We start from the raw sequence: 14,056 nt of genomic DNA, 5'->3' as shown, positions 1-14,056 counted from the left end.
ATCTCTAAAAAGGTTTCCCTTTTCTTGAAAAGTTTCGATGAGGTTTTTTTAACCATTGATCTGTTTCAACATGTATTCACTGTCTTTCATTTCTGCCCTGGTGATCCTTCTTATCTTCCTACGCAGCGGCGCTTGTAGACACTTTTCGTCTATCATCAAGAATGTCTGGCGTTCACAGTCATACAGAAACGTACTCCAGATGAGCGTCTGGACAAATTAATTCTTTTTCTTACTTTCATTAAACGACTTATTCACTAAAAGCTACCATCTGCTTAGAGTTTATCTAATAAGTAGTATATACTAATGGCTTATGTGATGAAGGGAGCAAATGCACATACCCCTTTTTACTTACATTATCCTACAACATCATATTCATAAGTAAATAACACAAGATATAATGTATGTTTTTCAATCTCCATATGAGTTTAAACCTTGGAACAATAATATGTAACAGGATTTATAATAATAAAATCCAAATTAATTTATAAAAATTGTGCACATTCAGCTTTTGCAGACTGTCGGAGGCACTACGAAAGCACTGAAGATCATAAGCGCAATGCCTCACGTCCTGTTTGAGGTCGGGTTATACTCCGTCATCGGGCAGATGGTAACGGCACAGGTAAGTTTGCAGACCTCAGCGCTTGCGCCAGCCTAAACTACCCAAATGGGAAGAAAAGACAATCGAGTTGTTTGAGAAAGTTACTAGTACATTGTCCCTTTATCATCAGTTCTCCCTAGGTTCTTTTCCGGGATATTTGAGATTAGCACTTCAATGGGGAGCCCATTTACCCTACCATGAGGTAGTGCTATTGACAAGGAACTGAGTGCAATTAACAAGGGATTTCCAATTCATTCCGTATTTCTAGATATCCAGAAGCTTTTGACACTGGACCACACAAGCAGCTTGTAGTGCAGTTGCGTGCTTCTCAAATATCGTGTCACGTGACTTGATTCGTAATTTCCTGTCGGAGAGGATACAGTTGGCAGTAACTCACGGAAAGTCATAGAGTAAAACAGAAATGGTTTCTGGCGTCCCCCAATGTAGTTATAGGGCCTTTGCAGTTCATCTATATAAACGATTTCGGAGACAATCTAAGCAGCCGTCTTAGGTTGCTTGCAAATGATGTTGTCGTTTATCGACTAGTAAAGTCAAATTGCAAAACGATTTAAAAAAGATATCTATATGTGCAAAAATTGGCAGTTGGCCCTAACTAATGAAAAATATGAGGTCATCCACTTGAGCGCTCAAAAGGAATCCGTCAAACATCGGTTACACGATAAATCAGTCAAATCTAAAGGCCGTAAATTCAACTAAATACCTAGGAATTACAAGTACGAACAACTTAAACTGGAAGGAACACACCGAAAATGTTGTGGCCAGGGCTAACCAAAGACTGTATATTATTGGCAGGACACTTACAAAATGTAATAGATGTACTAAAGAGACTGCCTACACTACACTTGTCCATCCTCTGTTAGAATACTATTGCGCGGTTGGGGATCCTTGCCAGATAGGATTGACGGAGTACATCGAGAAAGTAGACAGAGGGGCAGCAGGTTTTGTTTTATCGCGAAATAGGGGAGAGAGTACACTGAAATGATACGGGACTTGGGATGGACATCATTAAAACAAGGGCGTTTTTCGTTGCGACAGAATCTTCTCATGAAATTTCAAGCATTATTTTTCTGCTTCGACGGCGAAAATATTTTTTTGGCGCCGACCTAATAGGGAGGAACGATCATCACAATAAAATGAAGGAAATCAGAACTCGCACGGGAAGATAAAGGTGTTCGTCTTTTTTCTGGGCTATGTTCGAGATTGGAGTAATAGAGAATTAATGTGAAGGTGGTTCGATGAAGCCTCTGCCAGGCACTTTAATATGATTTGCAGAGTACCCATGTAGATGTAGATGTTGATGCGGATATCAAATGAATAAAATTCACTGAAGTGAAACGAGGGACTGCCAGACTTGGTGGTCGTGGTGCCGTCCTGGACGGTTCTGCTGCTAAAACGACTAGCCATGCGAGGCAAGGTTTTGGTTTCGAGTTCCGGCTTGGTACACATGTTGGTGTTTTGGCTTTTGCATGAGGCAGTGCACTCGTGTCGTAATATATTTAGCGATTGTTGCCCTTGCTGCCGAGTAGGATCTTTTATATGAGATCTGGTCACAACTGTCGCTACTCTTATCTACGCTGTCGTTGATGCTTTCACAGAAATGGTTCAAACTCTGCTGCTCTTCTCACACGTTCTAACCCACACTGGTTACGCTTGGTTCTGACTAACTACTTCATCCTCGATAATCTTGTCTTGAACATCAGTGGAGCTGTAGCTTTCTGTGATTGTAGGTTCGAAATTACTCTGCATACTGTTAATTTGAACAACCAGTTCTTGACATTAATCGACGGTTTTATCAAGATTTTCTACCCAACTCATTGAAACATTCTTTTCAACAGATTGTGTTGTGATTTCATATTTGTAACTACTGAATCCATGAGTATTTGGCCCAAGCCTGTCAATTCTTTTTTTTTTTTTTAATCTAACTATTTACTTCATCCGACATTTAATTTTGTTCCTCAGATTAAGGTTGACTCTCCTCTTTCTGTTCATGAAATTCTTTCTTCAGTTCCTTAACTCCCTTGTCAGTGCCCTCGAACATCCATCAAGTATGCGTGAGTAACTTAAGCAGAAGATGTGTCGTGTTAGCCCTTGTCTCCGCTATGTCAAAGCAAGCCGAGGACGTCATCCTGACAGTTTACACACTATCTCTACATACGCATTTACGCATTCCGATTCTACTAACGAGCCTGACAAACTGAGTCCAGCTGGAACAGCTTTATCCTGGGTAATGGCAGGAATACCTGATACTCAAGTTACCGTTTATCCTGCCTCTCTATTCAACTGAAGGTCAACTTCCTCTGCCACAGCGGGCTGGCAAACCTGTACTTTTACCTCAGACACTGCGTATTCTGAACTATCTATCAGGACTACCAGATAGTAACATTCATTTCTTCTACTATCTGGCACATTTCTGGTTGCTCATGCACACCGACCGCCACAAAACACTGAGTAAAGAAAATGTTCGATACTGCTACTGAATACTCAATCAGAACATAATAGACCTTTCAGACATGGTTCACGTGGATATATACACACAAATGAATTCCTCCCCGTCCCCCCAAAAAAGACGAAGTATAACACTGCTGACAAAGTGGAAGCAACGCGGAAGGTCAGTGTTGAATCAATGATAAAAACAAAACTGTGTAAGCTCTGAAAGAAAATTATAACTGAGGATGTGGCGATCGTCGACATTGCTCGTCAGATGAAGGGTAGGGGTATGTTTTTAGTGGGCCAAATATAATTATATTTAGTACCATGATCGTCAAAAGAGATGTATGATATGAAGAGAAAGCTCTTGTCAGACTACACCTATCATGCCTCCATGGCATACTCTTGTTTGTTAACAGACTGCATGTGCCAAACTTCTATTCATAGACTGTGGTGGTTATTACACACATCTACCTGTTTCCCATTCGTGAACCATTATTCTCGCACTGATGGGTGAATTTATATTAACGAATATGGCCTTAAACAACACTGATCATGTTTTTTTTACAACGGATAACTTGTACACAGGAAAACATGTTGTGAAAAATTCAAATAGGGTAAAGCCTTGCAGGGTGGTTATTGAATCAAGAATGTATCTTTTATTCTACAGCAGAGAGTGAGCTGTTTTGGAACCTCATACCAGATTAAAACTGTGTGTCAGACTGTTACTAGAACTCTGAATGTGACTTTTCTTACCACTCAGTTCTCATAGCACGATTAACGAGCCGATCTCTTCTGCACAATATCTTTTCTTCCAGGTGTGCCGCTAGTACTGGTATGCAGGAAAAATTATGTGGTGTTTGGAGAGCTAGCAGACGCTATGGCACCAAACCAGGCAGCTTGACGTCCTAAGAAGTCATGTTGAGCTCCGTTAAAAAAAAAAAAAAAGGAATACCACAGCCACTTCTGAATAAAAAACTGTCTTAACTGAAGAGTTTCGGAAACCTAACTACAGAAATTATTTATTTCAAAGGAAATTGCGTACTTCCAGCACATTTCAATAAGTACCCGTACTCAATGATAAGTACTTATTCTCTTAAGAAAGGTCCAGATGACTGTCTTAGACATATAATAGTATTTGCAAGCGCTAACTCAGCTTTGTTTACGAGCACTTTAATGTATCAATGAAAATCACGAAACATTATTATCTATTAGTTGAAGCATACTGGTTTGTGTCAGCTGCTGTTTGTGCTTATAAGTACCGATATGTGCATTACAGAGTGACAAACTGCTGCACTCGGCATTCAGCTGTGGATGGGTGGACTGCGACACTCGGTTCAGGCGCAACCTGATTATTTTCTCTATGGCGGCCAGACGACCTCTGGAATTCACTGTGGGAAAAACGTACAAGCTGTCCAAGGAGACGTTCTTGCAGGTGAGATGAAGAAAGTTCTGCCTTATGCCGCAGTGCTCTGTACATGCTTCGCGTATCAGTAGGGACAACGCACATGTAGGTCAGGTCATCAGACTTGCCAAGATAAACAAGCTCTATGCTTGCAAATTTTGGGTTGGAAAGATTTGTCTTAGCAATACTGTGTGATTGGTTTAACCTCCTAAGTCCAGTAAAGCTTTTGTGGGGCTCCCTTGACTCTAAAAAGACGTAGGAATAGGATTTCCCAAAAGTTCCAAATTTGGTACTATTCTACTACAACAACGCCTGATATTTGGCAGTAAAGAGCTGGTTCTTCAGTGAGTGGTATGTCGAATAGCTAAAACGGTCGGAGAATCCACTAATTTCTTCAGGTATGCCATATTCAACTTCAGTCACTCACCGTGCATTAGATTTCGTAGAGCTACCTAACAAGGGATTTTGACTGCTGTGTTTCATTCACAGTTCCAAATAGTCACACAGCGTTTCTGTGGGATTAAGGTAAGATAACTTAACGGCCATATGTAGGCAGGCCTTTGTACATGGCCAATGTTTTCTTGGATGACTGGAAAGTTCATAGTATATTCATTACAAAGGTACATAAAAAGAACAACACTTGTTAGCCGGCCGTTGTGGCCGAGCGGTTCTAGTCGCTTCAGTCTGGAACCAAGCGATCGCCACGGTCGCAGGTTCGAATCCTGCCTTGGGCATGAATGTGTGTGATGTCCTTAGGTTAGTTAGGTTTAAGTACTTCTAAGTTCTAGGGGACTGATGACCTCAGATGTTAAGTCCCATAGTGCTCAGAGCCATTTGAACCATTTTTGAACACCTGTTAATCGAGAATACTAAATAAAACATCAATGTTCGTGTTAGGGATAACGTGAACGAGTGAGCGCAAGCCATGATATGAAAATCTTTTTCATAATATCACAACACGATCTCCAGCCTGAAATAGAACTTCAGAGCAGTAGACTTCTCCATGAATGCCATTTTTGCCAGTGCTACTCTGCTTTTGCTCCGTCCGTCATTCATTATTTTGCTGCCTAGCTAGTAGAATTCAGTAACTTCATTTACTTGTAATCATAATTGCTAATGTTAAATTTCTCGCTGTTCGCATTTCTGCTATATCCCGTTATTTCCGTCCTTGTTCGATTTACTCTCAGTCCATATTCTGTACTCATTAGGCTAATCATTCCATTCAAGAGATCCCGTATTGTTCTACAATTTACTGAAGATAGCGATGTCATCAGCGAATCTTGTCATTGACATTCTTTCACTTTGAACTTTTCTTTTAGTCTACGCATATTTGTTGACACTGATCACTAGAACATTGCGATCACTATCGACACAGACAGTGATGGCCACCTGGTGGCGTTAAGAGCATGCAGTGTAGTTAGTAAAGTAAATAGTTGGAGCTGAATCGGACAGGGAATCAGTCTAGGAAGATACAAGTTGGATATATAGTGACCTGAGGGACTTTGACAAAGGGTACATTGTCGTGGCTTTGCACCAGGAACAAGAATGTTGGAAACGGTGAAGCTGGTCGGTTATTCGACTGGTACTATCGTAATCACCTATGAAAATTGTTTGAAGGTTGGTGAAAACATGGGCAGTCAAGAAAGTGTTAGAGAATCACGTCTCATTAGAGTCATATAGAATTGTTACTTTACGCCTGACTGTTTTGTTATCTTTGTAGAATTCATGGCATCCAGATACCGATGGTTCCAGTTTGCATATGGAGCCTGGAGATGGCATGTAGAAATGCCAAAACTTTTTGTCAAAATAAAACAAAGGAATCAACAAATTTGAATGTGCCAACAGGTTTTAATACAAAAAATTTATCTTCACACAGTTAATACACTTTAAAATTCTTTCACTTATATTTATTTTTTAACATCACTCTCTCCTTTCTTTTCATTGTCCTTTTTTTACTTTTCTTCCTCTCCTTCCTATTTATTGCGTGCAGCCTGTATTTTCATTCGCTTAATGTTTAATGAAACTGTGGAGTTTCACACTGTCAAATTTTTTGGTACACCTCCAAATTCTTCAGACTGATGAGTGGTAGGATGCCATGGAATACTTTGTTCTTCAGCTTATCTCTTTGCTTCAATAGCTTTCAGAACATTTTCATCTAATCCTTCAATTCCTTGTTTTATCTACACATTTACTCTAGTGACAGGCTGATTTCCTTCTTATATTTTTCGTATTCTGTTCTTGATTGTTGACTCCAAAGCTTGAATCCTTTCCTCCAATTCTTAAATTTTTTCCATTTAGTTTAGCATTTTTAACAACTTCTGTCTCATATTTCGCCAACATTTACTATAGTCAAAAACATCTTAATAAACCAGCTTTTACATTTAACATTCATTTGTTGTAAAAAATCTATAATTTGATATCTGTATTTTCTTCCATTAGGTTTCCTAACTATGTATATCATTAAAAAAATCCGAACGGATTTTCATTCCAGCCTTTACGACAATATTCATTAAAATCATCAACCATTAAATCAGAATCAACAAACTCATGGTACATATGATTTAAATTTGTATCACCTTGTCTAAATATATTTAGAAAATTAGATTATTTCTCACTAATTGTTTTGGTATTTTTGAATATGTCTGAGCTCTCCCACAGCTAGAGGATAATTGTCAACCATTAATGTTGTTGTTTTCATATCCACTTGGCCCTATCATTCCTCATAAATTAGAATTAAGCATGAGTTTCTCAAACTTATGTTTTCATTTCTTCTCTGGAATTTTTATTTTAGGTTCTCTATCAGTTTTCATTTGATTAATAATATTTTCATTATTAGTAAATTAGTAGTAAGCCATCTGCTCTTATAAAAAAGATTGAGATGGAGACAGCTACAGTGATGTCACATCAGTTGGTTCTATTTTTAACACAATATATTATGTCCAAAAATAATAAATTGTTTTGCGGTGGAGAGGCAATAGAAATTCCTGGTGGCCAATATACTTTGAAAAGCTTAGAGAAAGCTATTCATTTAAAAAAGCCAGGTACTCACATTAAGGCAGATAATATTTTAAATAAGGTTACTTTTGAAAGTGATGTAAAACTGCATATGGATCTGAAGAAAAGCATTGAATGTGTGCTTCGAGTTAGTGGCCAAACAATTCTTGCTAATGAAAAGACTTGCTAATGATATTACTAAAATTATCCATTCGAATTAATCAACATACATTATGTGATCAAAGGTATCCAGACACCCCCAAAAGCATACGTTTCTCATTTTAGGTGCATTCTGCTGCTACCTACTGCCAAGTACCCCATGTCAGCGACCTCAATAGTCATTAGACATCATGAGAGAGCAGAATGCGGCGCTCCGCGTAACTCACGGACTTCGAACGTGGTCAGGTGATTGGTTTTCGCTTGTGGTGGTGGTGGTTAGTGTTTAACGTCCCGTCGACAACGAGGTCATTAGAGACGGAGCGCAAGCTCGGGTTAGGGAAGGATTGGGAAGGAAATCGGCCGTGCCCTTTCAAAGGAACCATCCCGGCATTTGCCTGAAACGATTTAGGGAAATCACGGAAAACCTAAATCAGGATGGCTGGAGACGGGATTGAACCGTCGTCCTCCCGAATGCGAGTCCAGTGTGCTAACCACTGCGCCACCTCGCTCGGTTTTCGCTTGTGTCTGTACTCGAGATTTTCCACACACTTAAACATCCCTAGGTTCAATGTTTCGGATGTGATAGTGAAGTGGATACGTACAGCACAAAAGAGTAAAGGCCGACCTCGTCTGATGACTGACAGAGACCGCCGACAGTTGAAGACGGTCGTAATGTGTAATAGGCAGACATCTGTCCAGACCATCACACAGGAATTCCAAACTACATCACGATCCAGTGCAAGTACTATGACAGTTGGGCAAGAGGTGAGAAAACTTGGATTTCATGGTCAAGCGGTTGCTCATAAACCACACGTCACGCCGCTAAATGCCAAACGACGCCTCGATTTCTGTAAGGAGCGTAAACATTAGACGATTGAACAATGGAAAAACGTTGTGTGGAGTGACGAATCACGGTACACAATGTGGTGATCCGATGTCCGGGTGCGGGTATGGCGAATGCCCAGTGAACGTCACCTGCCAGCGTGTGTAGCGCCAACAATAAAATTCGGAGGCTGTGGTGTTATCGTGTGGTCGTGTTTTTCATGGAGGGAGCTTGGACCCCTTGTTGTTTAGCGTAGCAATATCACAGCACAGGCCTACATTGATGTTTTAAGCACCTTCTTGCTTCGCACTGTTGAAGAGCAATTTGGAGATGGCGATTGCATCGCTTAGCATGGTCCAGCACTTGTTCCTAATGCCCGAACTGTGGTAGTGTTGTTACACGACCATAACGTCCCTGTAATGTACTGAACGGCACGGAGTCCTGACCTGAATCGTATGGCACTCCTTCGGGATGTTTTGTGACGCTTGCTTCGTGGCAGGCCTCACCGACCGACATCGATACCTCTCCTCAGTGCGGCACTCCGTGAAGAATGGGCTGCCATTCCCCAAGAAACCTTCCAGCACCTGAATGAACGTATGCCTGCGAGAGTGGAAGCTGTCATCAAGGCTGATGGTGGGCCAGCACCAAACTGATTTCCAGCATTACTGATGGAAGGCGGCACGAACTTGTAGGTCATTTTCAGACAGTTGCTGGATAATTTTGATTACATAGTGTAAATTTCAGTCAGCTAATGGAATGTTTGTGAAGCATACAGATCACTTTCAGTGAGAAACTTAATTATTGCTTCATTCAAACCTAATTCTGAATTTGGTGGAGGAATAAATCATGAACCACATTATCGTGTATATATTCGCCTTTTTCTCCTATTCAGGATTTCGAAATGACTGAAACTTATGAAAATAAGAATTTAACTAACTCCAAACTTTAGAAATGGCTTTGTAAAATTTTGTCCATATTAAATGAGCAAAGAGTATCAATTTTTCTCACTCCCTGTTAATGAGAAAAGTAAATATAGCTTAAATGTTTCTACTAAGGCTACCGAAACTAAAATCTATATTGGTCATGGTTGGGTTCATCCTAATGTTACTCAGAGTAGGATATTTAATACTGATGGATTATATTACCTAAAATATGACAGAAAATCTAATAAAATATTTATTGATAAATGTGTTGAAAAGCTATTCGATTTTATAACCATAAGGAAAGAAAATAATATTTTATATAGAGAAAATAATATTTTATATAGAACCGAACGTCCTTTTATTTCATCATCAGTTTGTTGGATTTGGCTTCGTCTCTTACTCATAAAATAGCCGTGGAAGATGATATGCTTAACAATGGAAAAATAATGAGGAAGAAATGTGAGGTGCTTAGTCCATCTGTAATGCCTGGTGGATTTTGCAGAGATTATAAAGAGGTTATTTGGGAGGGGGATCTTTCTGTAATATTTACATAGACCTCAAGAGCTGCATGTGCTATTCTTAAATGGGCTGTTTACAATGGTCCTAAAATTGAAATGAAAGACACTCTTCCAAATGATGGTAGACTTGTAGAACGTATGGAAATTTGTGTACCTATAGCTAAAGAGGAATCTAGTTCTGAGCTTGAACAATGAGAAAATATTTTGAAAATTTCAAAAATTCCAATATCATTTTAAGAACTACAAACTGTGGAATCTGCTGCATTGACCGGGAAGAAGTTTGAGGTATATATTACGAACTCCTATAGCTCAGCAGAATTTGATATGCCTCACTCCATATTCATCACATTTCAAACGAATCGAAAAAATAATCAGTTTATTGTTTCATCACTATTTGATGATGTAAAGCTGAGCATACTCTATGTGAAGCATGGAAGAAATGCTGATTTCCTGCAAGAAATGTGGAATTTAGATCTGGAAAATAATTAATTGAAGGTTTACGATCTTTTTTAGATTTTAAATGAGTTTCACTACTGAGAGGTGATTCTGATATAAATATAATATTATTTCATAACTAATTATCCAATCGGTATCATAGATATAACTAGTAGAAACAACGTGATTGCCAGTCAGAGGACAAGGCTGAAAGTCAGCTTGATGCGTCCGCTGACCACTGATTAAATATAAATTAAAACTATGTAGAAAACGTAACCCACAACCTACAAAAGGATTCTACGTTTCATCGAGTCATTCACCTCAATCCTAGGAAAAATAAGTAAGTAAATGAGAAGGGAAATGACCAATTTTAGGATTTTCTACATGCACACACACACACACACACACATATATATATATATATATATATATATATATATATATGTGTGTGTGTGTTCTCTTTTACTTATCTATTTTTCTCAGGACTGAGATGAATGAGGTGAATGACTCAAAAGAATGTATAATCCTTTTGTAGCTTCTGGGTTACTTTTTCTACAGAAAAAGAAACATAGATTACAAAACTATGACGTAATTCGTAGGATTTTGTGATTTATGGAGATTTTCTTTTTTGTTTTTTTTTACGGAATAAAAAGAGCTATAACCTACACAAGTATTCTATTCAGGGTACGTGGAAGACAGTGCAGTCGTTGTCATAATGTGGAAGTGGAGCAGTTTATCTAACGTCCAAAAGGGCGTAATAATTGTATTTTAGGCCAAGGGTGGAAGCATTTCCGAATTGACTAAGCGCAACTATAATTAAAGCATAATGTGCATTACAAAATGACGCTATCCAGAACCAGCGCCAAGGCAAGTGTGGTGCACTAAGGGCCATAGAGGACGGTGCTGAGCTATATGTGTGGAGATGTGCACTGGCGAATAGATGTGCAGACTGTTGAGGAACTGACCACACAGATGAATCAATGGGCTACTAACAGTGTCTCCTCAATGATCGTTCAGTGAATGTTGCTTCATGTGGGCATCCACAACTGGCGCCTGTTCCATTTACCAATGCTGACTGTTATTTTCAGTGACTAAGGCTACAGTTTGCACAACAGTATCGCAAATGGACGTCCAGATTCAGATGAATCATGTTTTATGCTCCATCGGACAAATAGCCATTTTCCTGTATGGTGTGAAACATCTGAAGGCAAACGACCTCTGACCATCATCAGAAAGGTCCAGGATGGACGGCATCACCTTCAAGAGTTTAGTTTTCTGGAAGGCACAATGGATCAACACAAGTATGCTTTTACCCTTGGGGGCCGTGTCCAGCCATAAATGTAGTTTGTTTTATCTTGGCACGGCCGGCCGCGGTGGTCTAGCTGTTCTAGGCGCGCAGTCCGGAACCGCGCGACTGCTACGGTCGCAGGTTCGAATCCTGCCTCGGGCGTGGATGTGTGTGATGTCCTTAGCTTAGTTAGGTTTATGTAGTTCTAAGTTCTAGGGGACTGATGACCACAGATGTTAAGTCCCATAGTGCTCAGAGCCATTTGAACCCATTTGATATCTTGGCACGATGGAATCTACTAGCATGACAATGCAACATGTCACACAGTTCTTATTGTACATCATGGTTCGAACAGCACCAGGATGGCTTTACCATATTTCCATGGCCACCTAAATGCCCGGATTTAAACCCGTCGAAAATCTGTGGGACCACCTCCATAGGATTGTTCACGTCATGGGTCCTCAACAAGGAATATCGCATCTGGAAACGCCACTGAAGTCGGCGTGGCTCCATATACTAGTCGTTATCTTCCAGAACCTCAACAATCCTCTTCCTGTTTCTATCGCAGCGGCCTGCGCTGCAAAACATGGTAATTCGGGCTTTTGACAGGTGATCACATCAATGTGACTTGACATTGCATAAGCCTACCGTAACAATGGTCTTTTGGGTGGAATGAGATTCTCACTCTGCAGCGGAGTATCCGCTGATGTGAAACTTCCTGGCAGATCAAAACTGTGTGCCGGACCGAGACTAGAAATCGGGAACTTTGCCTTTCGCGGGCAAGTGCTCTACCAGCTGGACTACCCACGCACGACTCACGCCCCGTCCTCACAGCTTTACTTCTGCCAGTAACTCGTCTCCTACCTTCGAAACTTTACAGAAGCTCTCCTGCGAACCTTGCAGAACTAGCACTCCTGAAAGAAAGGATATTGCGGAGACATGGCGTAGCCACAGCCTGGAGAGCCGGAGAGCTTCTGTAAAGTTTGGAAGGTAGAAGACGAGGTACTGGCAGAAGTAAGGCTGTGAGGACGGAGCGTGAGTCGTGCTTGGGTAGCTCAGTTGGTAGAGCACTTGCCCGCGAAAGGCAAAGGTCCCGAGTTCGAGTCTCGGTCCGGTATACAGTTTTAATCTGCCAGGAAGTGTCTTTAAGTGGTTTTTGTGGACAGATTTAAGTGATTACCACAAAATCACTTCACAAGACATTACTGAATGGAAATCGTGAAAATATGGTTACGTACCGAAATTAAAAATACTTCATCCTTTTGGCGGAAAACAAAGACTATAAATATTGTTAAAAGTTTGATAACGTCGATGAACAAAATTTTAATACTTCCCTCTTTTTCGTACATTAATTTGAATATTAATTTCTTCGGACGGTAAATCTCAGGGTACAAAATTCGATTAGTGTATAGACATGTGATTTCTACAAAAGCGAGTTATCGTCATTCACAGAAGGATATCTGCTTTTTATGTCGCTGATACATCACCCTCATTTGAAAACAAAAAATTAATTTCGTTATCAGCAACAAAAGTTAGAGTTCCTCGTTATCTAAATAAATCAGTTAATCGTTGCCTTGTCCTAGTAAGAATCTCATGTGCTATCAAGAAAATTAGATGAAACATAAGCGAATTTTGTTGAATACTCGCTGCAAATTCCACCAGTATAGATAATGGAACACCTCTCTCTTAGTAATAATTATCACTAGCGTTTGTCTCAACTCATGCCAAAATATTCCGTTCTGCTAAACCCACTGTAAACAGAGTAAAAACTGTAAATAGGGGCACAGTTTACTCGTCAATTTTTTCCGTTAAAATACAGAGGTGAAGCTATGTGACAAGGATTCTTTGGAATATAGATGTGAAGGAATGTGTCAAACGACAGCTGAAGGAGACTATTCATTTGGAAAATGTGCAAGTTTTTACGTCAGTGTGTTGGTTATGCCAGCTAACATTCTACATTAAACATTTATTAAAAGTTGTTTACGCTTTTAATAATGATTTGTCTATTTTGAATCAAAATATTGATTAAAAATTTCTGCTATTATCATCGTTATACAATTTGGTAGTAATAATTTATGTTCAAAATTCTAAGCACTTGATAAAATTTTGATGCGAATGTCTTTTTCAGGTTTTGAATGGATCGTACGCGATGTTCAACATGCTTTACACATTGCAAAGTAATAGGTAATGCCCCAGTGGCCAACATCGCCATGAAACTTAGCGGTCCCGATATCAAGTAATAAACCATTAAGCTTACTTTTTAGAGCTACTCTTTGGGTCTTTTTGTTTGAGAATAGAAAGGAAACAAACTGTATTTAAAAGTAATGACACAGATTTCTCATAAGCTTAAACTACATGGAAACTTTGGATACACCCTTTCTTTTATGAAAAACTAGTAATAACTTGTCAATAGTCGACCATACAAAACCTACTAGCAATAAAAAAATTATTGTAACATACTTGTC

At 39.5% G+C, this 14,056-nt stretch overlaps 1 protein-coding gene across 1 annotated transcript; it reads left to right on the top strand.

The window, feature by feature from the left end:
• The first annotated feature begins 531 nt into the window (after positions 1-531).
• LOC126259378 (odorant receptor 43a-like) lies at positions 532-13,836 on the top strand. Its single transcript, XM_049956128.1, has 3 exons — positions 532-619; positions 4,326-4,481; positions 13,720-13,836. The coding sequence occupies exons 1-3, from the start codon at positions 557-559 to the stop codon at positions 13,777-13,779; spliced, it is 279 nt and encodes a 92-aa protein (XP_049812085.1). The 5' UTR covers positions 532-556; the 3' UTR covers positions 13,780-13,836.
• Positions 13,837-14,056: the final 220 nt, after the last annotated feature.

Source organism: Schistocerca nitens, chromosome 5 (assembly GCF_023898315.1).
Source record: "Schistocerca nitens isolate TAMUIC-IGC-003100 chromosome 5, iqSchNite1.1, whole genome shotgun sequence".
In the NCBI taxonomy this organism is placed as follows: domain Eukaryota; kingdom Metazoa; phylum Arthropoda; class Insecta; order Orthoptera; family Acrididae; genus Schistocerca; species Schistocerca nitens.
This window is presented reverse-complemented; position numbering and strand designations above follow the sequence as displayed.

Excerpts from the sequence above, each read along its gene's own strand:
- LOC126259378 (XM_049956128.1), top strand. The coding sequence starts at position 557 with ATGCCTCACGTCCTGTTTGAGGTCGGGTTATACTCCGTCATCGGGCAG. Across the intron at positions 620-4,325 it reads GGCAGATGGTAACGGCACAG|AGTGACAAACTGCTGCACTC; the intron begins GTAAGTTTGCAG and ends TGTGCATTACAG. Across the intron at positions 4,482-13,719 it reads CCAAGGAGACGTTCTTGCAG|GTTTTGAATGGATCGTACGC; the intron begins GTGAGATGAAGA and ends TGTCTTTTTCAG.